Below are 26,152 nucleotides of genomic sequence, written 5' to 3' on the forward strand. Positions count from 1 at the left end.
CATTTGGATTTAGGCCATGCTCAGCATGACTGTGGCACTGCAAATATATACATTTCATCCCGGAGTCATTCCCGGGTAATGTCCAGATTAAGCTGGTCTTTATCCCTGCTGTGTTTCCACAGAGCAGTGCTCTGTCCTGCAACATGTGGTGACCCAACACACTGCACAGACAGCTGCAGGATCGGAGGAAGGAGGGTGTGAGGGGGGGCAGGGAAGGAAGAAGAGAGGAAGTCAGTGGGAGAGGATAAGGGGGAGGGTTCCTTCCTTTTGCTGGACTACTGAAGGAGAGGGGGAGTAAAAGAGGCGCGTAAACTCACTTCCTGTCCCGCCATAAGCAGCCATTACGTCATGTCCTACTCTTTCCGCACATGGGTCAGATGTGATCCTCCTCTGCCTGAAATGAGATCCTGGTTTCCTCTCCCTGGACCTTCCTGGCAGCTCACACACTGTGAGAGAGGAGGTGCAGCTCTGCTCTACTTTCTGCTCCAATCTAGACAAATTAGAATGAATTTGATTACTAGACTATTCAAGAAATGTGCTTTTCCATTCTTTTGTTTGTGAGAGTGTTTGAATGTCTGACTTCTTCATTGACTCATTGACTGACCACAGTGTGTAAGTGTGTCTGTGAGCCCCCACATGTCTGCTTATGTGTACTTGTGTCACATTCAGGATGTGATGATGCCTGTTATTCAGGCCTTCTGACTAATGTTATTACCGTACACAGGCAGTCCATTGTGAAGTTCCAGTCCACTACTGCTTCTCCTCTTTGGACAACCCTGCTATACATGCTATGGTTTGAAGATTTTTTTTGTGTGTGACTGTGTGTGTCACTCTATTGTGTATATGTCTGTGTGTGTATAATCAGTAGGAATGTGCTTAATTAAGCAAGATAGGGTGGAGGGGACCTAAAGGGGGCAATAACAGAACAATCTCTCCATTCTGCTGGATCTCCCCTCCGGGAAATGGATGACACATGGGGACACTGAGGACAGCAGGAGTCTCTATGAGTCATAGGATGACAAGCATCAGCTGACAAAATAACTCTAAAGCTTCTCTAAAGCTAAATAGTATACCGGTATCCATATTGTACCCATATGAATAATACTTCAGTTTCCTTTGATTGAAACCCCAAATTAGAATAGCTCTCAAATGGAAGCCCATACTGTAGATCTCCAGTGACTCAAACTGGGACAAACCCACAGTGTCATTACCTCTGACTCATCCACTTGTGTTTGTGTGTAGGATATTCTCTGCTCCTGTCTTCCATGTTTCCCTACATATGTCTCTGTCAGAGTTGCCCGGTTTGACTAATGGCTGAATATGTTTGTCTTCCTGCAGGTCATTCAGCTCAGCTGGGCCCTGAGTGGAGCCAATAATGGTCCGCTGCATAGATCTGTCATGAAGATGTGGAGAACAGAGAAAAGCATCCAGCCGCTGGGGCTGACAGTTACCGTGGCAACCACATAACACAATGAAAGAAGGGTGAGAGGAGTCGCCATTTTGGGTATGTGGATCTGTACTGTTTGATGTGGGAATGCTGCTATGTGAATAATTAGATTGTCACATTAAAATGATGATTTAATCTAAAATGAATGCTCAATAAGAAAAATGTATGTGAAAACCAGCAGATGGGGATTTTTAAAAGAATTAAAATATCTTTTATTACTTCAAATGTCTCTTAGTTTTTGGTTTTATGTAATCTTCAGGCGGTTACCTTAACTTGGGAAAATTGCATTAGCTGGCATTAGAGAGGATGTCTCGCCTGATTCATGAACATTCACATCATCTCCATTCTTCCTTCCATCCCCCAACATCTGCAGCAGAGCCTGCTCCTTTTGTTTTGCTCAGTGACGTCCCATGGGCTATTTATAGGGACGTATGTTATTGTGTAAGACCTTGTGAAGGCACAAAGAGCCTGAACATGCTACCATGTTCCCCATAGTGGCCCCAGGATCTCTGAGAGGTTAACAGAGGAACATGTGGCTCTGGTATGATGAGCTGAACAAGGAGACAGTGAGTTTAGGTGGAATAAGCTTCATGAATATAGACGTGTGTGGTTTTTACATTGTTAGTCTCCTCGAAGTGTTGCTACCATTCATCTATTTTCTGTTTTTAGACAGTAGCAGACATCAAACAATATACAGTCAATCAACTGCAACTGTTTTAACCATTTGATGATTTGTTATATCCATTGTAATAATCATCAATCTGAGAACAAATTGGCTATCATATATGAATACTGAGGGTCAGTATCATCTGTTCTACCATGTTTTTCATCACCACCAAATGAAAAATATAAAAGAAAATATATAAAATACTAAGATAACCAGCTAAAATAAAATTATATTTTTTTTCCTGCTCAAGGTAATGCTTTTACTGAAATCATTTCTTGCTGCCATAACTTTTAAAATGTTAATACCAGTCAGTTTAATAATGACGTCCAACTTACAAGTTACAATTTGGTACATTTGATGGATATGAATTATCTTATCAACAGAAGTAGCGTGGCAATAAAACGCCCACATTTATTACTCCAATTTAACATGTGACAACAGAACAGCAGTTAAAAAGGGTGCATGTTAAATTTGAACTGTCACACACACTGAAAATAATTTTGTGGCCTCATATTTTGTATTTTTGGACCCTTTATCTGCCACATAGAAAACCTGAAATGGACCACGGATACAGCAAAGCTTCTTGGGAAACATTAAAAGTGCTGCAGTCCTGCTAAATGTAGGTCACACACACAAAAAGCCCTAAGCAACATTTTTACTGCACAGCACACTGCATCTTACAGCATTAAATGCTTTTCACAAAGTGAGTCTCACAAATAAATAGGATTAGTAGTGTAAATGATGCACAAAGTTAACTCACTCAAACTGCAGTATGTATGATAATTACACATAACATAAAACAAACCACACACACAAATATTTCTTAAATGATTTCAGAATCTTTTATTTGAAATGTCAGTGTTCAAGAGAAAATAAAACAGCAATATAAATATTAGCATAAAAATAAGAGTAACACAGGGGTAAAGCGTGGGGGCTAAGCATTTGATAAGAAAGATAATACAGCAGGATAGAGTAGTATTAATTCAGCAGCGGACGGACTTACACATATATAATATTTATAATCATTTGTTCATATGGACAGAAAGAGAATGAGAGGCATTCTTTCACAAATGCACAAGATAAAATCACCGCAAAAGAACATTAAGAGGTTACAGAAGGATAGAAACATTTTCATATTTTTTTTTTTTTGTTTCTTTACAGGGTGAAAAAAGATAGAGAGAAAATGAACACAAAAATATGCGCAACACATATCACAAGTTAACTAGTCTACGTGTGTCACTTTGTTTACTTATCTAAAGTTATCTTTAATTCATTTATTTACACTGAAGAGTTAGTTGGCTTCCATGGTGCTTAGTTACTACATTGCAACACAAACTGTTGAAGAACATCTCAGATTTTTATTCATTATTGATTTTTTTTTTTTAACCGTGATTTTCTTATTTTTCTTGAAAAACAAAATGCAACACATTCCAGTAGTAAGCCACGCCTTGTGGAGAGGGACTTTTATTTTGAAAATGTTGGACGTGGTCCCTACTTTACAAACAACTGGCTCATACCATCGACAGGACTTGTGTTTATTTACAGTGGGGAAGAGCCTCACAGGACCAGGGAGTGGAGGGGAGAGGTGAGTGGTAGAGAGGCTAAGGTTTTCCATTGATTTCAATGGAGGAGGGATATTTCAAAGGGCTCTTGAGTGGTATCTTCTCACCAACAGGGACAGATGTGCTTGGCTCTGTTGACCTCTACCTGGGTCAGTGCATTAGAGAAGGTTTAAGGGGTGGGCAGGTCAACAGTGGTTCCTCTGTACATTCAGTGGGTAGAGCCAAGGTTGTTTCCCCACCCCTCTGGTTGATGTAATGGTGATGCCTCAGTCTGTGTACCCCTCACCACATCCCCTCCACTCCCCCTGACCCAGCCTGCAAGCTGCCTTTTCTCATGCAGTTGTATCTGGCCAGAGGCCTGACAGACAGATGGACGGCAAAGTAAAGACTTCATATCTTATACAAACAATTCCTCTATGCTATCGAATCATTATCTCCCAAAGAAAAAAAACATGTTACTGTGTCACATCAAGAAGTTTCTTCAACACTTCAGGATAGTGAGGGCAAATACTCTAGCGGCTTGCAAGTGTCTAGAAACTCCTAAGCACTTAAGTTTACCACATCTATGCGTTTCCCTAAAGACTGAAGTGATTACTACCCCTACATCATCAGAATACGAACAGTGCATTTCTCTTTGTTTGGCTCTCAACGTGGGGTAGTGAGTGAGGGGGAGGGACACGAGTTGGGTGTGAAGAGGGGAGGGTAGAGGGTGCAGGACATGTTTGTGCCCATCTGGAGGTGTTATACAAGATGCCAGTCCCTGCTGCTATACCACCTGCATGGACAGCATGGCTTGTGACTGCATGACACAATATCACGCCACCTGACCCTCTGCCAGCCCTTCCTCTGAATGCATGCTCAGGTCATAAAAATATCAGGAGATTGAAGTTGTATTTTTTTTTTAAACTATGATTACAAAAGTAATTTTAATTTTGTGTCAAGTAAATGCTACATGTGCATTATGTTGACCTGCGATTGGAGCGAGGATAACAGATTCAGGATGTCCTCCTCTTTGCTTTTGCAATGCATAGTTTGCAACTCTAAACTAGTATATGTGGTTTGAACCTTTAAAGAGCATGCAGAAAAGTTTGTAATACCTGTCAAACAATAGCCTTATATCCACAGGACTTACTTCAAGACCCTGCAAGGCTGACCCTATATTGGAATCTAATGGATGGCAACTAGCGTACTTTACAATAGCTGACTTTCCACCTCAGGGAAAGTGCACAATAAATCCAACATGAAAGACACTAACATTTCACCTGTGAATACATCACTGCGTACAGCCTTGTCATCCCAGCAAGGTTCGTTACACTGAATCTCTTTGTCAAAGTTTATTTGATTTTGCCAAAAGAAAAAAACAAAACAAAAATCACTATAACCCCCCATACCCTGCCAATATTATCCACCGACAATGATTACGTGAGAAATACTTGACCTTTAGCACAGCATGAGTTATCAACACCAGTAACAGCCTTCAGCACATTCTGATTCTTCAAGACACTCTTCCAAAGAACCATCAACAACGTCCATGTGGTCAAAAGTGATTTGCTGTCATTATTTAGACCGTGGTTATGAGAGACAGCGGAGCAGTAAGATACCTAATGTGAAGGGTATGGGGGGTTGATTTTCTTATCAGATCAGGCCGGGTTTATCATTCCTCCACCTCTCTCCGTCCAGCTCTACTTCTTCTCCTTCTTGGTGGACTTCTTCTTGGAGGCAGGTGTCTGGGCGGCCTTCGGGGGCTCAGGCTGGGCCGAGGCCTGGGGTGGAGGCAGCGCCTGCTGGGTGGCCTGCTGGGCCGTGGCCTGCTGTTGCTGGGGGTTGGAAGTGAGGGTGGCCGTGCTGCCGGGGATGTAGACGTTCTGGCGATAGTCGGGCACATGCTGCAGGGTGAACTGTGGGCTGTAGCGGGTGCTCAGGCCCATGGTGCCAGGTCCCAGGGTGGCTGTAGCCTCGCTCACTTCTGGGGGGAAGAGAGACAGAGTGGGGGAATGACGGGTGAGGAGGGAGAGGAGGGAGGGATGAAACTTGTTAGACAACAAGAAATTGAAAGTTTTAGTATGACAGTGTTATTCAAGTAGTGAAATGAAAATAGTGCATAAAATGAGGTTAAACTAATTACTTTTAAAGCTTCTAAAAGAGATACGGTACTTGAGTGAAGGTAGATTCTGTGTGAACATCAAATTTGATTTAAACACATTCCGCTGCTTGGGCAATGAGGTTGGAGTGAGCTAAACTTAAAAACTGAGCCCATAAGAAAATGACAAATGAGGCGGAGAAAGTATTACACAATCGTTGATTGTGTGTAGATGTTTTTTTTTAAAACCAAGAAAAAAAACAAACAAGGATCATGATCTCCCCAGCATACCCCTCTGTGATTCTGGTTTTCTACCACGCCTGCCCTGAGTGTGTGTGTGTGTGTGTGTACGTGCACGCATGACGTAGCTGCTCAGCTCATAATTCTCCCACAGCCCCTGCATTGCAGAGCCAGAGACACAAACTCTCCCTCCCCCATCCTGTAGTTCCTCTCAGCCTATATAAACGCACATATGCACACGAAAACATCATGCTAACTGCACTGGAGTAGAAAACTGAAAGCTACATTTCTTTATACATATTATGCTCTCACACATTGCTTTTTTATTGATTCCTTCTGTGTTGTGTTTAACAACACAGTGAGATTGAAGTGTCGAGGAGAGACGACCTTCAGTATTTATCACATGCACTGTTTGTTCTTTCCTTCCTGATGGCACTAACTGTTCTTTCTGTCTAACTTTGTGCTGACACGCAAGTTACCACTATGGCCAAGACAGAGCCTTTTCTCTTTCCATCTCTCTGTTCACTCCAATGGAAAAATTTCACACCACGTCCGGTGCAGTGTCCAAGAGGGGGGAGGGTGTGGGTGTGTGTGTGTGTGTGTGTGTGTGTGTGTGTGCGTGTGTGCGTGTGTGCGTGTGTGTTGTGTGTGTTGTGTGTGTGTGTGTGTGTGTGTGTGTAGAGGGAGGGAGATGTGATGTGTCAATGGTTAAAATAACAGTGGAAACAATGACTTGACTCTATTTGGGAATTGTCCTGTGTATGTCGTAATTTTTGACTGTCACTGTGTTGCTTAGAACGCTTTCAAAGCCAAATTTATGTGTGTTTTTCCAGGTTATTACTAAGGCTTCCACACAACAGCCCAAAGATGAATGACTGTATGTGTCCTCTCAGTGCTGGTTAGGCAGTCACAGTAGGAACGGAGAAATAAGGTAGAACATATGTTGTGTAATATGGGAATCTTTGGTTTTTCACAAACCTGGAGGTTGTATATTACATAACTGTTCATGTAGCTCTATAGCCTTCTGCTTATGACAAAACACTGTGCATGTGATCATTGTGTACAGTGGAAACATGCATCTCTGTCATGTTGTCGAATTCAACACATCAACTGTACTACGTAGGTAGTTACGTCTGAACATCATCTGAGCCTTTCTCCGAATGCTTATTAGCACACAACCACTACATGGAAACATCAATGTGGGCACAGAGAGGTTTATCAATGAGCGAGTCTGGCTAGTTGCCCTACAACCAAACACAAACCTAAATAAACCGCCCCTGCCCACGCACCCTCAACAAGCTATTGGCTTGGAAAAGAGAAGATGAAGAGATAGAAAGGGAGGAAAAAGATGAGGTATGGGACTCACCGTTAGCTGCAGCCATCAGGGCCTGGAGCTGCTCAGCCTCAGTTGGGGGCTGGGGCCAGGGGCCAGTTCCCATGGCAACCTCAGGTCCTCCAGTTGCCCTGTGGCGAAAACGAGGAAAGAACAACAGTAAATAACTGGTGGTCTGTCCTCCTCTCTCTGTGTGTGTGTGTGTGTGTGTGTTTAGCTCACTGGTTTGACAGTTGGTGGTTTATGATGTAAAGGCAAAGCAGCTGACGGCAAAGTACACAGCCTGAGGAGACCTCAGCAAGGATAACAAAGATGATGTATAGTTTACAAAACAGGGTGTGTCGCAAACAAACGCACACTCTTAAACACACTTTTGTTAAGGCATGTACAAATTGTGCCTGCACACAGACACAAAGTAGCAAGCGTGTTCGCGCATTCACACACAGTAAACATTGTACAACATTCGCTCTTTCTCCCGTATGACCACGAGCATTGCACCGTCTAGTAAATCTGATTAAATATTTAATGATCCCACCTTTAAAGGAAATAGCTGTCTGCATAGTCACACATGCAGCGCTCAGTGAGCGCTGAACATTTCCATCTGGGCAAACTTCACCTTCAAAGGCTTGTTTATTTAAACTCTGCAATTTGCATGTGGGGGCAACAGAGGAGAAAGCAGACCTGCGATCTATTATGCTCACCTACTTATTTCCATTCCCACACTGGTAACACCAACACAAGCTCTGACAAATAGGTCACAATGCTTTAATCCCAGCTCTGTTCCTGTTTCCAAAGTGCTAATAAACTAAAAACTAATAAAGCCACATCACTTCATTAGAAGACCAGCAGTCTCAAAAAACATGTAAAACCATGATGGATGCTGCCCCTAGTTCCTGAGCAAAAACAATATGGATTTTAGCTACTCTCACAACCTCCTGAATTGTGTCTGTGTATGTAAGTACATTGCTTATTTGACTGTTTTGGGTAATAACAAACCACCTGAGGGCATTTGGTGGAGGATCATTAGCCCACAGGGACATGGGTAAAAGGTTCTGGTGGAGTGTAAAGCTCCAAGGAGGAGAGACACATATCGGGGATTAAAAGGCCACAAAGGTTTCAGGTAATACTTTCTGACAAAAATAGGGTGGAGTAATACATTAGGGATGTGGGACTGCATATATATATATGGTATATATATATATATATATATATATATATATAGTGTGTCAAATACATGGGATGTAAAGAGGAATGCTATCTTTTCTCTTGGACAAATTGGTCTGCTTCAGGGACTTAAGAGAAAGTAAAGGACACAAGGGGGGAAAGAGTGAAAAAGGAATTCTAACATAAAAACAGGGATTTGTTTAAGAGCAGGTTGCCAGATCTCACTGCCAAAACTCTGAAGTGGTTTTCAGTTCAGTGCCAGAGAGAGACTGAGGGAGAGAAACATGTACGTCCTGTGCCAGGCAGCCAATGAGAAACAGGCTTAGTAAGAGCACGATCAGTAAAGCCAGGGCAGCCATTTTGTGCCTATTCACAGCATTTAAGATAAAAGGGAATGCTTCATTTGCGCTAAATTGGCATCTCTCTGTACTTATCACATCCTGTGGTTGTGTTAAGCGCTTCCTGTGGTCAGGATTATCACTTCCTGTGGGCAAGATTGTGAACTGTGGTCCAGAGGGATGTCCTTGCTTAGCCAGAGAGGACTATCGTTTTTTTCCTCTGCAACCTTACATGACATGTTTTTTCTTTAAGGATGGCTCTTCTTGTTGTTTTGCAGAGAACCTTCTAGTGATTAACTTCAAACTTTAACTTAAGCCCAATCAGCTAGTCACATGGTGTACATCATGACTTCTGTCTCATCTGCACGTTGACCACGAGAGTTTAATGTGGAGAGCTGTTTATTTCACTGAGGAACTTTTTAACCTCTAACAGGCGTTTTATGGAAATCAATCATGAGGCAGCTGCCCGCAGTGTCCCTTTCTTCTAGTTGTTCAGTGGATAAATCACATGAAAAAGCCACATGTGGTGATGTTGAGCTACAACCATCACAGACATACACCAAAGGCAACACTGTATGGTAAGCCAGTCTTCTAGAAGGTCTTCTATAATGACTATATGTATAGCACACATACATGAAATAACAAATCTACAAAACACTGCACGCAAACTCAAAAGTTTCACAATCCTTTCTACGCCACAGCAGGCATTGTGGCCTATGCACATCGATCAACAAACCCCATCAGACTTTTAGGGAGACTAACAGAAGCTATGGGTTAGGTACATCTACACACAGCACAGCACTCAACTGCAGTGCACTACCTAAAAGATTTTAGCCCCTCTCTGCCCTTACCAGCTGATATGTGATCAGGTCCCTCTACCACCGAACAGTTAGTGAACAAAACTGAACACTGATCAGCTGCTAAGGACAGAAAGTGACCATATAGTGTCTATGTCTAAATTAGTACCTTGTCCCACTCTTCGGCGTCCATCGTATGTGTGTACCGTACGGCATGTGGGGACTAAAAACACAACAAGTTATACAGCCTGAAAGAACCATTGTGTATTTAAGGGAAAGTTTGAGTTAGTGTAACAAATAGGAAAATGCTGAGATATTGTGGTCTAGATCTCAGTGGAAAATATGTTGAGTCTGTTATATCTATTTAAAATACCAGAGATGGGGAGTTAGTTTTCTTTCTCCTCTGAATTACATCCAGAATCCCAGTGGTATTCTAGAACGACAGTGGCGTGTGTTTGTGTGTCTAACATTTTCCTGACTTGGCTCAAAAGAGCTTTCTGCCCTGGCTGGTATGTTTCAGGGAGAAGCCTTGACTCATAGAATGTGTTGTGCAATCATTGTTGTGAAAACTGTTACTGCACGCACTCCATTTTAGCCCACACATTATGGGCAAATAGCAATCATCAACCATCAACACAAAACACTCACTAAAACACACAACTGAAACAGAGAAACACAATGCATATAATGTCATTTAATAGGCGAGTCACTGGTGTTAAAATTTCAAGTAACCAGTCAGTACGATTTCTCAGATGGCAGTGCAAGAGGGATAAATACACTGTCCCATCCCCCCACTAGCTCTGGTCACCGTCCCTCATCAGTAGTACTGAGTGATGGCGCACAGGCGAGGAGAGAGCGCAGAGAGGAGAGGAACAGGAGGGGGAGGGGGAGTGGAAGCTGCAGCAGCCATTTTATAAAGCAGCCTGGAACCAGGCAGAGATGCTCAGTCAAGAATCTGTATTCACTGAGCACGAATCATGCATTAAAATGCAACCATACAATTTTAACAACAATAGTGTTTGTGCTACAATGTCATTCAAGGTCAGATTCAGATGGTTGCATTGTGACTTTGATGTCATCTATACTTTATAATCAGCACCCTGCAGGCAGTCAGTTCTTATGGTTGCAGCACCCACTATCCACGTTCCCCCTCTTTTTGTTATTCGTCATCCTTTATCACTCCCTCTGTCTTTATGATGAGCTCTTTGTGCAGTACACTAACATGTCCTTCATGTTACTGGGAATGTTTATCAGTGTGTGTGTGTGTGTCTCAGTTTACTCACCCGCTAGGTCCGGGTCTCTGTCCCTGTGTGAAGCGCCAGTCATTGTTGGGAGGCTTTTGCTGTGAAGAGAACAGAAGATGCAATATGAATTGTATGTTTCAATGCACCAACAACAACGAGGTGTAACTTTCGGTTTAAAAGGTGTTGCTTTGTGGACATCTGCGTGATGGTGTATGTCTGTGTGTCTGTCTGTGATTTAGAAAACCATTTTGTTTTTCAATAAAGCTCAACAAAGGATTACAGATGGCAACAAATCTGTATGCTCAGGCATCCATGTTGTTCCAAAAGTTGTGGAGCATAAAATGCTGCAGAGGAGCGCACACACACAAACACGCACACAAACTGGGACTCAAAACTAAAAACAAACGGCTAATAAAAAAAAAAAAATATGATCACATAACTGAGAAATCAGCACAAAAAGCACCAGAATAAGTCGGGAATTTGTCACTGGATGACCACACAAACAAAGATTAACCTAAAATACAGAATTTAACAGATTAGGCAAAACAAAACTATAACACTTCCTGCTAGCGCTGATAAGACTTTTGATAAGGTTTTTTATGGACAGATATCTTATAAAAATCTTTTAAATAGACTCAGAGGGCCAAGAATCGTTGGAAGATAATGTTGTAAGTTATTTTGATACCAAAACATCAGCTACGATGGTGGCTCTGCAGTGATAAGCCTCTCTCATCTCTGTGTCCCTGCTACTCTCTATTAATGTCTTCAAGCCCATTGCACTCTTGTCCATCTCTACATCACTGTCCATGCCACCATGTCTTTTCCATCTCTCTAGCTCTTTCCCTCTCTCTCAGGCTCTCTTGTTGTGCAGTGATGCGGTGAATAGACCTCTTGGCTTGGCTCCAGATTCTGCCGCCTAATCGACACAAGAGCTCCCCGGAGAGAGAGGCCAGCAGGATGATGTGCTGCATTATTAAAAGAGCTGTTCTACTCGAGGGAATGAAGCGAGAGAGCAGGAGAGAAGACAGAGAGAGAAAATCCCTAAAAACATACCTACACAAAAAGATCCATATTGGAGTATGAACTGGTGACTATCATGACTGGAGCATCTAATAGAATATGGATAATAAAGAACCGTAACAGAAAGATTCAATAGGGGAGAACATTGTCTGGTCTACTAAGGACCTGTGAAGGACACTACAAAGGGAGAGGGAGTGTGAATGATAACAAAGTGATGAAATTGTATAGGATCCTGTTTGTTCAATAATACAACGCAATTATTTAACAACCCTAGAAAACATATAGTGTTAGCGGTCAGTGGATTCAATTTCAGCGTAGTCTACAAAAGGCTCTGTTTCACCTTGGTGGTAACTCAACACAGTGAGTCGAGTCTACTACACTTGGGAAAACGGAAAATAGAGTTAAATCAAGAGAAGACAAGTCTGCTTGGTTACGTCCTCATAACAAACTGCAATGCCAGAACTCACAAGTTGTCGTTATTCCAACATAAAACCATAGTGGATGAGGATGAGTAGAGGAGGGCATATTTGAACTCTTATCCTCCTTCAGAGCAGAGCTTGGTCAATGTTTATCTAAAAATGGACTCAGAGATGAGTGTATGTGCGTGGGCATGCAGTCTGTTTGAGCTTTGGTAGGGAGAGAATAAGAGCACTGAGTGGAGGCAAACATCCACAGAGAGGCCCAGCATTCCAGCTGTGTGACTCGTTCTCACCACACAAACACTCACAGACACACGCTTGTCATTTCCAAGGTCAAACCCCACTGCAGGCATGTGTAATAAAGGGTAACAGACTGGGCCGCACTGCTAGCTTAAGGCAAACATGTACTGTCATTCTGTATCCTTCATTATGAAAAATGTGGCTATGCATACAAATTCCAAGCAGACAGGTAATATCCATGAGAATGCAACCTTCTTCTGTTCAAGAAGAAAGTCAGACTGAGGGACTTAATCCTTTCACTCAACCACAAACTGGTAAGAGTTGCTGAGTTCCTAAGAGGTTCAAACAACAGTTGCCAGGGAAAACAAACCCCAAGCCAGGTTTAATGGCATGCAGACAGGGTTCAAAATCTAATTGAGTTTAGCTACAATTATCTGAGCATCTTCAAATGTGCTTGTTTTTCTTTGTCTCTGAAGTAAGTGGACCCCTTAAGATACATATGAGAGGAACATATTAAAAGTGTACAAGACGTTTTCCAGAGTGCAAGTTAAATTTAAAGGCAGGAGCTCCTCAGGCCAGTGGAAAGGCATGAAGGGATTAGTTCTGTGGGGCTGAAATCCAGTTGAACGACTTTCATATCAGCCTGGAAGCTTTAAATACTGTCAGTCAGCTTCCCTTACATCTGTAAGTTGAAGCCAAAGAGCTTTGAGGGCTCTGAAGGTGAATTACAACCTGAATGAGTTCCTTAGCTACCGCGACAGTATGTCAGTCAGTCAAAGTACTATCATCTTAAGAGATGAGATGGATATTCATTATGTGAGCACTGGATTCACCAGGGGCTATATGCTGGACTGATCAGCACATGGGCACATCTGGACTTCATCCACCATGTTTTAAAATACATGACTGTGAACTTTGCACAAACATCTGGTTTAATGGTTGACCACTCCATCATGATACACAAAGCTTCAGCCAGGTGTACAAAAAAATCAATCTCATCCCTTTCTGTCTGTTTCTGTCTGTCTGACAGGGGTGGAAAATATGCAGTACATGCAAACACTTCCTTCACACATACAGGTCCATCTGGCACTCTTTGTGGAATATTAAATTTCCTTCACACAAACTTATTAACGTATTGGTGTTAAAAGATCTGTGGCTGGACTGCACCTGGTGCTCTGTCTGTTCTGTTCTATTGCTCTGATATTATTCAGTGTACACACACTCATACACACCGTATCATATAAACCATCATAGGCATACACATATTATGCCGGTATAAATGTGGAAAAATATATAGAAAAATAGGATGTGTAGCCATTAAAATGCTGGATTCATTACACTGCTAATTCATTATAAGGGAAAAGCTGAGCACTGAGACAAAGCACAATGTGTGGTGCTTGATTTTAATATTCCTGTCCCTTAAACAAACATTATGACTCAACTGATAAAACCCTTGAGGACAGTTTTCCTGAACCACATGAGCCAGTTGTCGCATGTGCAGCTTTTTCATCCATAAAAAAGTATATTTACTAAACACTCAACCTGTGCACGTGCCAACCCTCATAAACTCTCACAGACACAGTGTGGAAAAACACATGGTCATGGCAATATTCATATCCTGTTTTAAATCGCAGATTTTACAGGGATTTTACAAGCTAGGGGAATAACTGCAAAGATAGATGGAAGAGACAAGTGATAACAGGCAACTTAGTAAGTGAGTCAAACGCATGACATGATGCAGTCCATTGTAAAGCAAATTAAGCTTTTAATTTAGTTTCCAATATTTCAGAGAAGAAAAGCCTTTAATATAAGTTTCCCCCAAACTTTCTGTGCTAGCACCTGGTGTGTGTGCCAAAACAGCACACTGTAAATGAAAAGAGGACACAAAGAAGGGGAGTGGGAAGTGACAGACAATCAGGCACTAAGGCCCCAGGGTCCAGCTAAAATTACACACTGCTGGAGGGCTCCTCGTGCCTGATGCTTTGTACACACAATCTCACACGCAAGCATATATACACCAACAATGAGGGCTGCTGCACTAAAGCTATTATAGCTTGTGCAGTGGTGTGGTGTGGTGTGTGCGCTGTGGCACACGTGCGTGAAGCCATCCTTCCTTTCCCTTTATCCATCCCTCTATCTCTTTTCCTCTGTTGTCCTCAGTGCACACGTGTCACTAGAGCAGGGGGACAGATGGTACTCTGCTGACCTCAGAGACAACCTAATTCAGCACAGAGAGAGTGTCTATGTAATACAGACTCAAGAGAAACCAGAGAATCTTATGGATATCAAACAGACTCTAGGGTAGACCCCCTGTTGTGTGGAGAAGGGATAGTTATCACCAATCTATTTTCCTTCCTCCTATCTTCAATCATCAACTCTACATTAAACATCCCATGACTGAGGATGAAACATTACTCATACTTTCTCTTTCATTTCATTTCCCTAAAATAAATCATCCTGGTGAAAGCACTGTCAGCCATTTTCTATCCCTGACAGCACCCCATTGCATCAAAACACTAAGGGGGTTGTCTGTGTCCTGTGCATGTGATTAATCTTTGGTTAGCCTTCCTTCACACCCTTCTCTGAGCACATGGAAGAAATGTGGCCTTTCTGACCAAGGATTTAGCCAGAGAAGCCTCACTATGTGATGTTGAGTTCTGGAACCAATCACCAAAAGTTCAGAGGACAACAGGAAGTCAGGGTCAGGCCACTGACCCCATGAATTCCTGTTTTTCAGCTACTGCTTTATTCTTTGACTCTCCACCCCTCTTACCATTTTCTTTCCTTGGCCCTTTTCCTCTCCACCCTCCCCATCTCTCCCTCTGTCATCCTGTTGCCCTCTGTCTCCCAGCCATTCCACTGAGCCAACACTGCAGGACCTATTTTCATCTGTTTGTCTCCTCCTCTCCATCTGTTAGGAGCACTTATGTTTCCCCCTTTTCCCTTCCTTTTGACATTTCTTTAACTATCTCCAACTACGTTCTTTATGCCTAACTAAGCAGTTCCTCTCTGCCAGTTTTAGTTACTGGAAGTCAGAGATAGTAACCACATTTCCTAGCCTGGGGTCATATTAAATATTTAGCCCAAACCTGTTTAGTAGGACAGCAAAGCTCTAAGAGCTTTTTCACCATGAGGAGAGAGAGATCATCCTCCTAAAACAAGTGGAGTTTCAGATAAAATACTGCAGAGCTACGTGACTGAAGAAATCTAGGTTAGCACTCTACTGCTAAGAGTCAAAGCATCAAAGTTATGGTTTTAACCCATTCATTGTATAAATATACCTTCACAATGTCAAAACTACGTGTGAAAGACAATTGTTGAGTTACTTAATGCATTTCTCAAACCTGCCTATAGATACTGAATCACCTATATTGGTCTTAGGAAACCACACCATATCCCACCGGTGCCATGCCTGCTCTCCCATTTAATCCCTCACCTCACTGGCTGAGTTCATAAGGTGCTTCCTGCTGAGTGTCATGTTGAGTGTGTTGTTGTGACTCAGCATGGGTGTCTTCATGAATACAAAGTCACTCCGGCTGGATAAGGTGGAGTAGCAGGGCCTGTAGGTGCGTGTGTGTGGGTCCTGAGAGCCTCCCACAACCTCCATATAGCGTATGGGTCCATCAGTATTGAGCTGCAGGTGCAGGTCTTTGCTGGGCCTCTGATGGTAGCGGCTGGGCCTGTGGCGACCGTAGCAGCAGCAGTCAGAATCTCCCAGCCCTGGGCCACGGTGCCTTAGGCAGCGTACCATGAGGATGACAAAGGTGATGAAGGACACAGCTGACACACAAGCTAGGGAGATGATGAGGTACAGGGTGATGTCCGACATCCCAGTGCGATTGGAGAAAGGTGTGTGACGAGGCCTTGTTGGAGCATCGTTGTCTGCACCCTTTTCATCCACAGTGACTGTAATGTTCACAGAACTGGACTTTGGTGGGTCACCATTGTCCTGAATGATGATCACAATGTCATAAGTTGAGCCCGCTTCCTCCTCAGCCCACTTGCGGGCTGTGCGGAGCTCACCGGTGTGTGCCCCAATACGGAACATGCCAGCATTTGGTCCAGGGGCGATGGAGTAAAACAACCATGCATTGTGCCCACTGTCTGGATCCACCCCTACAAGTTTATTTATGTAGTGCCCTGGGCCGGCAGATGGAGGCACAGTGAGCTGTAATCTTTTGTCTTTTGGGAAGGAGGGGTGTACAACCACTGGTGCATTGTCATTCACATCCACCACAAACACATGCACAGTGACGTTAGCTGTCCGTGGGGGCACCCCAGCATCCCGGGCCTGCACCTCAATACGGAAAGCCTTAAGCTGTTCATGATCTAGAGAGCGCATGCTGTAGATGTGGCCACTCTCTGGGTTAATGTAGACATAAGAAGAGATGGGTGAACCCTGGACCATGCTGTGAAGTATGGAGTAGGAAATGCGAGCATTGTCACCAAGGTCTGGATCAGTGGCTGACACTGCAGTGATTGGGGCACTGGGAGCATTGTTCTCTGGGATGTCCACAGAGTATGAAGGCTGAGAGAAAATGGGGGCGTTGTCATTTACATCAGAAAGCTCCACCACAAAGGTGGTTTGTGATGACAGGGGAGGGGAACCAGCATCAGTGGCCTTGATGACCACTGTGTACTCTGGGACAGTCTCACGGTCCAGGTTCCCAGTAGTGATGAGACTGTAATGCATGCCAAAAGCTGAATTAAGTTTGAATGGCAAACCTGGTTGGACAGTTAATGTAACCTTCCCATTCACACCAGAGTCCAGGTCCCGGGCACTTATAAGCGCTATCACAGTCTCTGGTGCTGAGTCCTCTTGGATGGGACTCGTCAGTGACGTCAGTGTCACCTCTGGTGCGTTGTCATTTGCATCAATGATGTCTATTATGACGTTACAGGAGCCCTCCATAGCTGGAGAGCCACCATCTCTGGCCTGCACTGTGATGTGGTATGCAGCGGCTTTCTCATAATCCACATCACCCTTCACGCGAATCTCCCCGCTTTTAGAATCCACACTGAAAAGACTGACAACGCGTTCCGGTGTGTATTTACTAAATAGAAAAGATATGTCTCCGTTGTTACCCGAATCCGCATCAGTCGCGTTCAGTTTTGTTACTAAAGTGCCCCGTGCAACATTTTCTAATAGTTTAACTTTCTTAACCGGCTCGTCAAAGACGGGCGCATTGTCATTTACATCCAAAATTTTAATGAGCAGAAGTGTTGAGCCAGATCTTTCCGTCTGTCCCCCATCTACAGCAGTGAGCAACAAGCGAAACGAGGCCTGCGTCTCCCTGTCCAAAGCTTTATCCACCACTAGCTCTGGAAACTTACTGCCGTCACTTTTAGATTCCACATTCAATATAAAGAAGTCATTTGCTGCGAGATGGTAAGTGCGTAAAGAGTTGGTCCCCACGTCTGGATCATGTGCGCTCTCCAAACGGAACCTGGTCCCCGGCGCCGCCGCCTCTGATATTTCCAGAGAAATGTTGCTGGTTGAAAACTGCGGCGCATTGTCATTCACATCCAGAATGTCCACCACGACGCGTTGAATGTCTAAAGGATTCTCCAGAAGTATTTGAAGGTGTAGTGAACACGATGAACTTAATTCGCACATTTGCTCTCTGTCTATTCTTTGTTTAATAACCAAATCTCCGGTCGCCTGCTTTACCTCAAAATACTGCGTTGTGGATTCCGAGACCACCCGCAACTTCCTTTGAACAATCCCCTCAGCAGTGAGGCTCAAATCTTTAGCGATATTCCCAACGACAGAGCCCGGGCTTAGTTCCTCCGATACAGAATAGCTGAGCTGGGCGGTCGCACAGGAGAGGCAAGCTAGATAAACGCAGAGCCTCCACAGCCTCCCTCCTCCGGAGCGCTTCCTCTGTCCGGAGTCCATTGTGCTGCGCTCCGAGGATCGGAGAATGGGAAAGTTTTTAACTTCTTCTTTCACCGTAATGTATCCATAGTAGTGTTAAAACGACGCGGCCATTCTTGATGATAAACATTTCCGCTTTAAAAATAGATCTATGGGAAGTTTTGATGTGATCATGACGGCCGTCTTTTAAGAGAAAACGAGGACGAAAATCAGAGTATTTTCTGTCTCCAGTGAAACTCTGCTCCGTCTCCTCCGACTCACTCCCCTCGTGGGCGGGGAGAGGCCACAGAGGCCTTCCCTCTCATTGGAAGACAGGGCTGGACCAGCTCACTCACACACATCACACACTTCACACACACAGAGTGAAAACTTTTCACTGACTCCACTTCCCCTGACAGGCAAGTATCAACTTAGTTCTCACTGTATAAGTTTGAGAGGAACAACAAAAGCAGGAATATATCACGACTGTGGAAAGTGCAAGTTTACATAATCCAAGAAAATATATGTTTCTTTTTTCTTGTCATACCGTTGAAAAACTGAGTCACGTGCTCTCATTGAGACCTACTAATAGTCAAAACACACCAGCCTACCAAGCAGCTGTTATTTATAGCAATGCTATTTGTATCCGCAGGGGGGCATGGTTTCCAAACTGGTATTTCCTCTATCTACATCCTTAATCTGTATCAAAGGGAAGTTAAAATATATAGCTACAAAATATTAAAGATTTTATGGAAGCTATGGAAACGCAATGCAGCAGACAATTTGAAGATACAGGAAATGTAGATATGACGAGCATTTTTTTTTTGTTTTCAGAAGAAACACAAATTAAGCTAAATTAAGTATGTTGCGAACAATACAAAATAATGTATAAATTCGCCAATGAAAGAATGTTGGCCAGACAAATAGTGATGAAACCCTATTGTTTTTCCTTTAGTCTGAAAATTCTCTTTTTTTTATTTTATAATAATGTATCTGTAATGTATGTTTGTATGTAGGAAAGTGGCGATATTATGTTTTAGCTAAGGTATAGTCATTCCCTGAAATAAAACATCACATTGTTATTATAGCATATTAGCAAAGCCAAAGTAGCATATATGTATGTATGTCTGTTTATATTGTACAATACCTGAAAACAAACATATATGAAGCACAAAATGTGCTCTGTAATGTGTATTTATACAGAGTTTGTAAGATATGGTTTCCATGACGTAGAAACAGTTGCCTACACACCTATCACCCATAGTCAAGCAAAGGAAAACAGAAAGGAATCGCGAAATACCAAACGGGACAAGGGGAACTCTGTTCCGACCACGTTTGTAGATACAATATCACACAATACCATGTGGATTTCTGCTCACCTGCTGGCTCTCAAAGGTCCAGGTGCTGTCGGGTAAAGACGCATCCAGGACACTGATCACCTCCTTAAAGTCAGTGGTGCTGCTGGGTTTAATCAAAGTGAAATCACTGTACTCTGACATCGGAGACATACAGGACCTGAAGGACTGACTCTGAGACATCATGTCTCCTCCCAGGACCTCCACGTACTTTATAGGTCCATCAGTATTGAGCTGAATCTGCAGGTTTCTGGGGTTCTTGTAATCATCACAGTCGGTCCGTCTCATGCAGCAACTACCGCTGCTTCTGCTGTTCCTCATGCATTTAACCGCTAAGATGAAAAAAGTCACCAGAGACAGCACGGACACCGAGGCCAGAGAGAGAATCAAATAAAGGGTGATTCTCCCAGTTTTCTTGCTGGGCTCGGCCGCTTTATGTCGGAGGTCTAAGATGGGCTCATGGAGGCCGTCCTCCAACAGGATGGACACTGTGACGGTGGCGGACTGGACCGGTTCCCCGTCGTCCTTGACCTCTATAAGCAGCCTCTGAGAGGAGTCGTCCTGCTCGGACACAGCGCGTTTAGTCCTCACCTCCCCTGTGTACAGATTGACAGTGAACAGAGAGGCGTCTGTGGCCTCCGCCAGTTTGTAGGAGATCCAGGCGTTATGGCCCGAGTCAGCGTCCACGGCCGTCACCTTAGTAACCAGGTGACCCGCTTTAGCGGAGCGGGGCATCCTCTGATGAGAGAGGGAGCCCAGGGCGGCGGAGGAGGGGTAAATAACAGCGGGGGCATTGTCGTTCTGGTCCAGGATAAAAACATGGACAGTGGCGTTGCTGCTGAGAGACGGAGAGCCCTGGTCCTTTGCCTGAACCTGAATCTGAAACACCTTCAGTTTCTCATAGTCAAACGAGTGCATGCTGTAGATGCTGCCGTTATCTGAGTTAATGTAAACATAAGATGAGACAGAAACGTCCTGCACTTTAGAGTCCAGTATAGAGTAAGAGATTTTGGCGTTTTCACCAAAATCCAGGTCAGATGCTGATACTGAGTACAGTATAGACCCTGGTACTCCATTCTCTTTTAAATATACATTATAGGAGGGCTGACTGAATACAGGAGGGTTGTCATTCACATCAGTGATGCTGACAGGTATCGTTTTTTTACTGGACTGAGGAGGAGAGCCTGAATCAGTGGCTGTGATCTCAATATTATATTCGGGGACATTTTCTCGATCTAAAGCACCACTGGTAACCAGTGCATAATTATTAGAAAAAGATGGTTTCAGATTAAAGGGGGAGCCTTTTGTGAGTTGTAACGTTACTTTACCGTTATCACCGGAATCGAGGTCTCGTGCACTGATCAAAGCAACTACGGTGCCACTTGGTGCGTCTTCGCGCACTGGCTTTGGCTGAGAAGTGAGGACAATTTCTGGAGCGTTATCATTGAAATCAGTAATATCAACCTGCACGCGGCAGTGGCCCTCCATTTCAGGACTGCCTTTATCTTTTGCAGTTATATCAATGTCATATGAGTTGATAGTTTCATAGTCTAACTCTCCTTTCAGAGTGATTTCACCTGTTACCGGGTTAATATCAAAAGTTGACAATACAGAATCTGGTGTCCGAGAGCCAAATGAAAATTCAATTTCACCATTTGAACCTTCATCTGCATCTGTTGCTTTGGGCTTTATGATAACAACCCCCTTTATACTTTTTTCATCCAGGGTTACTTTGTAAACGTTTTTCTCAAACACTGGAAAGTTATCATTATTGTCAAGCACATTTATGGTTATTTGTGAGGTTCCGGATCTGACTGGGTTCCCTCCATCTAATGCTGTTAATAATATTTTATGAACAGCTTTTTTCTCTCGATCTAAAGGCTTTTCTAAAACAAGTTCAGGAACGGTTTTACCACCCTCGATTTCTTTTATTTTAAGGGAACAACACTCATTTTTACTGAGAGTATATGATTTCAACGAATTGCTTCCAACGTCGGGGTCCATTGCGCTCTCCAAAGGAAAGCGCGTGCCAACTGCTGCTGATTCGGCTAATTTTAAAGATAATTCATTTGAAAGGAAACTTGGAGAATTGTCATTAATATCTCGTATTTCAACCTCGATTCGGTGTAACTGTAGCGGGTCCTCAATAACCACTTGCAGAGGTAGAACACAGCTGGCGCTTTGTCCGCATAAAGCCTCTCTGTCTATTCTGTCATTCACCACCAGCTCGCCCTTCCCCGCATCCACACTGAAATACTGCTTACCAGCCTCAGAGGCGACACGCAGCTTACGGTCAAAAATCTCAGATAGTCCCAAACCCAGATCTTTGGCTAGATTTCCTACCACAGAGCCCTGTTTCAGTTCCTCCGGGATGCTGTAACGAGTCTGTCCGTCTATTGTACTCCACAAGAGAAAGAAATGATGCCACCAAAGCGCAAGCCATCTCCAGTCTCGGTATCCCATTCTCTTTGTCATCCCTGAGTCAGTTAAATTCATCATTTCCAATCCACATGAAAAGAGGACATGAAGTCAAAATCCGAATTCCGATAACGTGACATATTCCATTTAAAAGATGCCTGATCATGGTCAAAAATAAAATTAAAACATAATCTTATACTCCGAGTGTATGAACCATCCCTATCCCCCCACTCCGTACATTGTGGTTTTGGTGCTGAAGCTGCATGGGGGAGGGAGTAGATCTCTTTGTACAGTTCTGAATGCTATTGGTGCACAGCATTCACCTCTCACATCCAATGAGAGGGATACTGAGCAGCATCGTTAAAGACACACTAACCCTTTTGTACTCTCGTGAAAGAGCAAGCGGAGCAACATCGGAAGATGCCAATTAACATTTCCATGACTTATATAAATCTAAAATAAATACATGTATGAAAATCAAAGTCTATATTTGAAAAAATATATTTACGATTACCATTTGATTTGAATGAGATGACATTTTTTCCTCGTCTTAGATTTGTAAATGCGTAAATGCCGTCATCTTTAGCGTTTAATACACCCAGTAAATGTATTCACTGAAAATAGGCATGAAGTGTGTTAGTTCTTATATTGTCATTGTTACTCTTTAGTAAAGGCCATCAACAACAGTCTATTATCGTGCCCTCTGAACGCCTCACGGGTCAAAGTCGCTGTCCACCCTTATGGTGCTGAAACGCTCAGCTCGAAAGGCTATCCAACATCCAACACAGTGTTCAGGTCAAACTATAACAGACACGGTGCCACAAAAGATATTGATGTATACAAGTTTATTTTGATATGAATGTAATATTTATATTTCAAATTGTCGACTACTATCGTAACAAATATAAGAAATTTCGGACGATCTGTTAAGCCACATTGTTATCATGACTTCTTCTTGTGAAGGCAAAGTTGTGCTTTCTTTGCAGATATTGTAGCTGAAGTATAAGTCATTGATTGTTCTACTCTGCTTACCTGCTGGCTTTCAAAGGTCCAGGTGCTGTCGGGTAAAGACGCATCCAGGACACTGATCACCTCCTTAAAGTCAGTGGTGCTGCTGGGTTTAATCAAAGTGAAATCACTGTACTCTGACATCGGAGACATACAGGACCTGAAGGACTGACTCTGAGACATCATGTCTCCTCCCAGGACCTCCACGTACTTTATAGGTCCATCAGTATTGAGCTGAATCTGCAGGTTTCTGGGGTTCTTGTAATCATCACAGTCGGTCCGTCTCATGCAGCAACTACCGCTGCTTCTGCTGTTCCTCATGCATTTAACCGCTAAGATGAAAAAAGTCACCAGAGACAGCACGGACACCGAGGCCAGAGAGAGAATCAAATAAAGGGTGATTCTCCCAGTTTTCTTGCTGGGCTCAGCCGCTTTATGTCGGAGGTCTAAGATGGGCTCATGGAGGCCGTCCTCCAACAGGATGGACACTGTGACGGTGGCGGACTGGACCGGTTCCCCGTCGTCCTTGACCTCTATAAGCAGCCTCTGAGAGGAGTCGTCCTGCTCGGACATAGCGCGTTTAGTCCTCACCTCCCCTGTGTACAGATTGACAGTGAACAGAGAGGCGTCTGTGGCCTCCGCCAGTTTGTAGGAGATCCAGGCGTTATGGCCCGAGTCAGCGTCCACGGCCGTCACCTTAGTAACTAGGTGACCCGCTTTAGCGGAGCGGGGCATCCTCTGATGAGAGAGGGAGCCCAGGGCGGCAGAGGAGGGGTAAATAACAGCGGGGGCATTGTCGTTCTGGTCCAGGATAAAAACATGGACAGTGGCGTTGCTGCTGAGAGACGGAGAGCCCTGGTCCTTTGCCTGAACCTGAATCTGAAACACCTTCAGTTTCTCATAGTCAAACGAGTGCATGCTGTAGATGCTGCCGTTATCTGAGTTAATGTAAACATAAGATGACACAGAAACGTCCTGCACTTTAGAGTCCAGTATAGAGTAAGAGATTTTGGCATTTTCACCAAAATCCAGGTCAGATGCTGATACTGAGTACAGTATAGACCCTGGTACTCCATTCTCTTTTAAATATACATTATAGGAGGGCTGACTGAATACAGGAGGGTTGTCATTCACATCAGTGATGCTGACAGGTATAATTTTCTTACTGGACAGAGGAGGAGAGCCTGAATCAGTGGCTGTTATCTCAATATTATATTCTGAGACATTTTCTCTGTCTAGACCACCTCTTGTAACCAGTGCGTAGTTATTCGAAAATGATGGCTTGAGGGTTAAAGGAGAATCTCTGGGAAGATGTAATGTCACTTTTCCATTATCACCAGAGTCAAGGTCCCGAGCAGTGAGCAAAGCCACTACTGTGCCACTGGCTGCGTCCTCGGGTACTTGACTCGGTTTTGAAGTTAGAACTATTTCTGGAGCGTTATCATTCATGTCTATTATTTCCACTTGCACACGACAATGGCCTTCCATTTCAGGAATGCCTTTATCTTTTGCAGTAATATCTATTTCATGTGTTGCAACGTTTTCAAAATCTAAATGTCCTTTAAGAAAGATTTCTCCTGTTACGGAGTTTATCTCAAAAATAGACAATAATGTCTCGGGTGTATGTTCAGCAAATGAGTATTCTATCTCTCCATTAACACCCTCGTCTGCGTCTGTTGCTTCCACCTTTACGAGCATGAAGCCACTTTGACTATTTTCAGGCACCGTTATTCTATACAATGCCTTTTTGAAAATAGGGACATTGTCGTTGTTATCTAAAACAGTCACTATTATCTTTGACGTTCCAGTTTTGACAGGATTGCCTCCATCTAATGCTGTCAACAGTAATTGATGTACGTTTTGTTTTTCTCTGTCAAGCGGCTTCTCTAATACAAGCTCTGGCACTTTTCTTCCATTAGCCAACTCTTTAATTTTCAAACTAAAACACTCATCTTTGCTAAGACTATATGACTTTAGTGAGTTGCTACCTACGTCGAGGTCCTGTGCGGTCTCCAAAGGGTAGCGGGCACCCACCGCTGTCAGCTCTGCAATTTTCAAATTTCTCTCTTTGCTGAGAAAACTAGGGGAATTATCATTGACGTCTCTTATTTCTATTTCTATCCGATAAAGATGGAGTGGGTTCTCTATTACCACCTGCAGAGGCAACACACAGCTGGCGCTTTGTCCGCATAAAGCCTCTCTGTCTATCCTGTCATTCACCACCAGCTCGCCCTTCCCCGCATCCACGCTAAAATACTGCTTACCAGCCTCAGAGGCGACACGCAATTTACGGTCAAAAATGTCTGATAGTCCCAAACCCAGATCTTTGGCTAGATTTCCTACCACAGAGCCCTGTTTCAGTTCCTCTGGGATGCTGTAACGAGTCTGTCCGTCTATTGTACTCCACAAGAGAAAGAAATGATGCCACCAAAGAGCAAGCCATCTCCAGTCTCGGTATCCCATTCTCTTTGTCATCCCCGGTCCGTTAGAATACGTTAGTTTCCATCGAGGTATTGTTCACATAACCAACTCGACATTAATTCCACCGCCAGGATGGACATTTCCTTATTCATAAATCCCCGAATAATTGGCAATAACAAAGGCTTACATTCCGGAAACCTTCGAATAAGCGCATCTCTCTCCAGCTCTGAGCACTGTGAGCGTTACTGCTGTGAGACTGAATGGGGGGATGGAGTAGATCTCTTTGTACAGTCCTGTATGCTACTGGTCCACAGCATCCATCTTTACTATCCAATCACAAAGCGCTAACAGGGCTGTTGAGTCTACTGCACCCTTCTGCTGCAACCCGTGTTAATAATAATGACACAGGGGGAAGTCAGACCTGTAAGATTATTCTCTTTGTATAAAACTGAATTTAAATGAAGCACGTGTAATAATAAGAAAGAAGAAGAAAAAAAGAGGACTCATAATCCAGAACCCCAAATCCAACTGGTCATCTTATT

General features: G+C 43.5%; 1 protein-coding gene across 50 annotated transcripts in view; it reads right to left on the minus strand.

Annotated features, from left to right (window-relative positions):
* Nucleotides 1-2,933: 2,933 nt before the first annotated feature.
* LOC127374227 (protocadherin gamma-C5) overlaps nucleotides 2,934-26,152 on the minus strand; it is a 145,348-nt gene continuing 122,129 nt past the window's right edge. For 32 of the 50 annotated variants that reach the window (XM_051419324.1, XM_051419325.1, XM_051419330.1 and 29 more), the window contains 4 exons: nucleotides 10,912-10,970; nucleotides 9,798-9,851; nucleotides 7,363-7,460; nucleotides 2,934-5,642 (listed from right to left, as the gene is read on the minus strand). In XM_051419324.1, the coding sequence (XP_051275284.1) occupies nucleotides 5,359-5,642; nucleotides 7,363-7,460; nucleotides 9,798-9,851; nucleotides 10,912-10,970 (495 nt within the window). In that variant the 3' untranslated portion in view covers nucleotides 2,934-5,358. Of the gene's footprint in view, nucleotides 5,643-7,362; nucleotides 7,461-9,797; nucleotides 9,852-10,911; nucleotides 10,971-15,987; nucleotides 18,730-19,787; nucleotides 22,022-23,213; nucleotides 25,882-26,152 lie in introns of those variants that run through there. The other 18 variants (XM_051419371.1, XM_051419365.1, XM_051419363.1 and 15 more) reach the window with 12 other exon arrangements.

Source organism: Dicentrarchus labrax, unplaced genomic scaffold (assembly GCF_905237075.1).
Source record: "Dicentrarchus labrax unplaced genomic scaffold, dlabrax2021, whole genome shotgun sequence".
Lineage (NCBI taxonomy): Eukaryota > Metazoa > Chordata > Actinopteri > Moronidae > Dicentrarchus > Dicentrarchus labrax.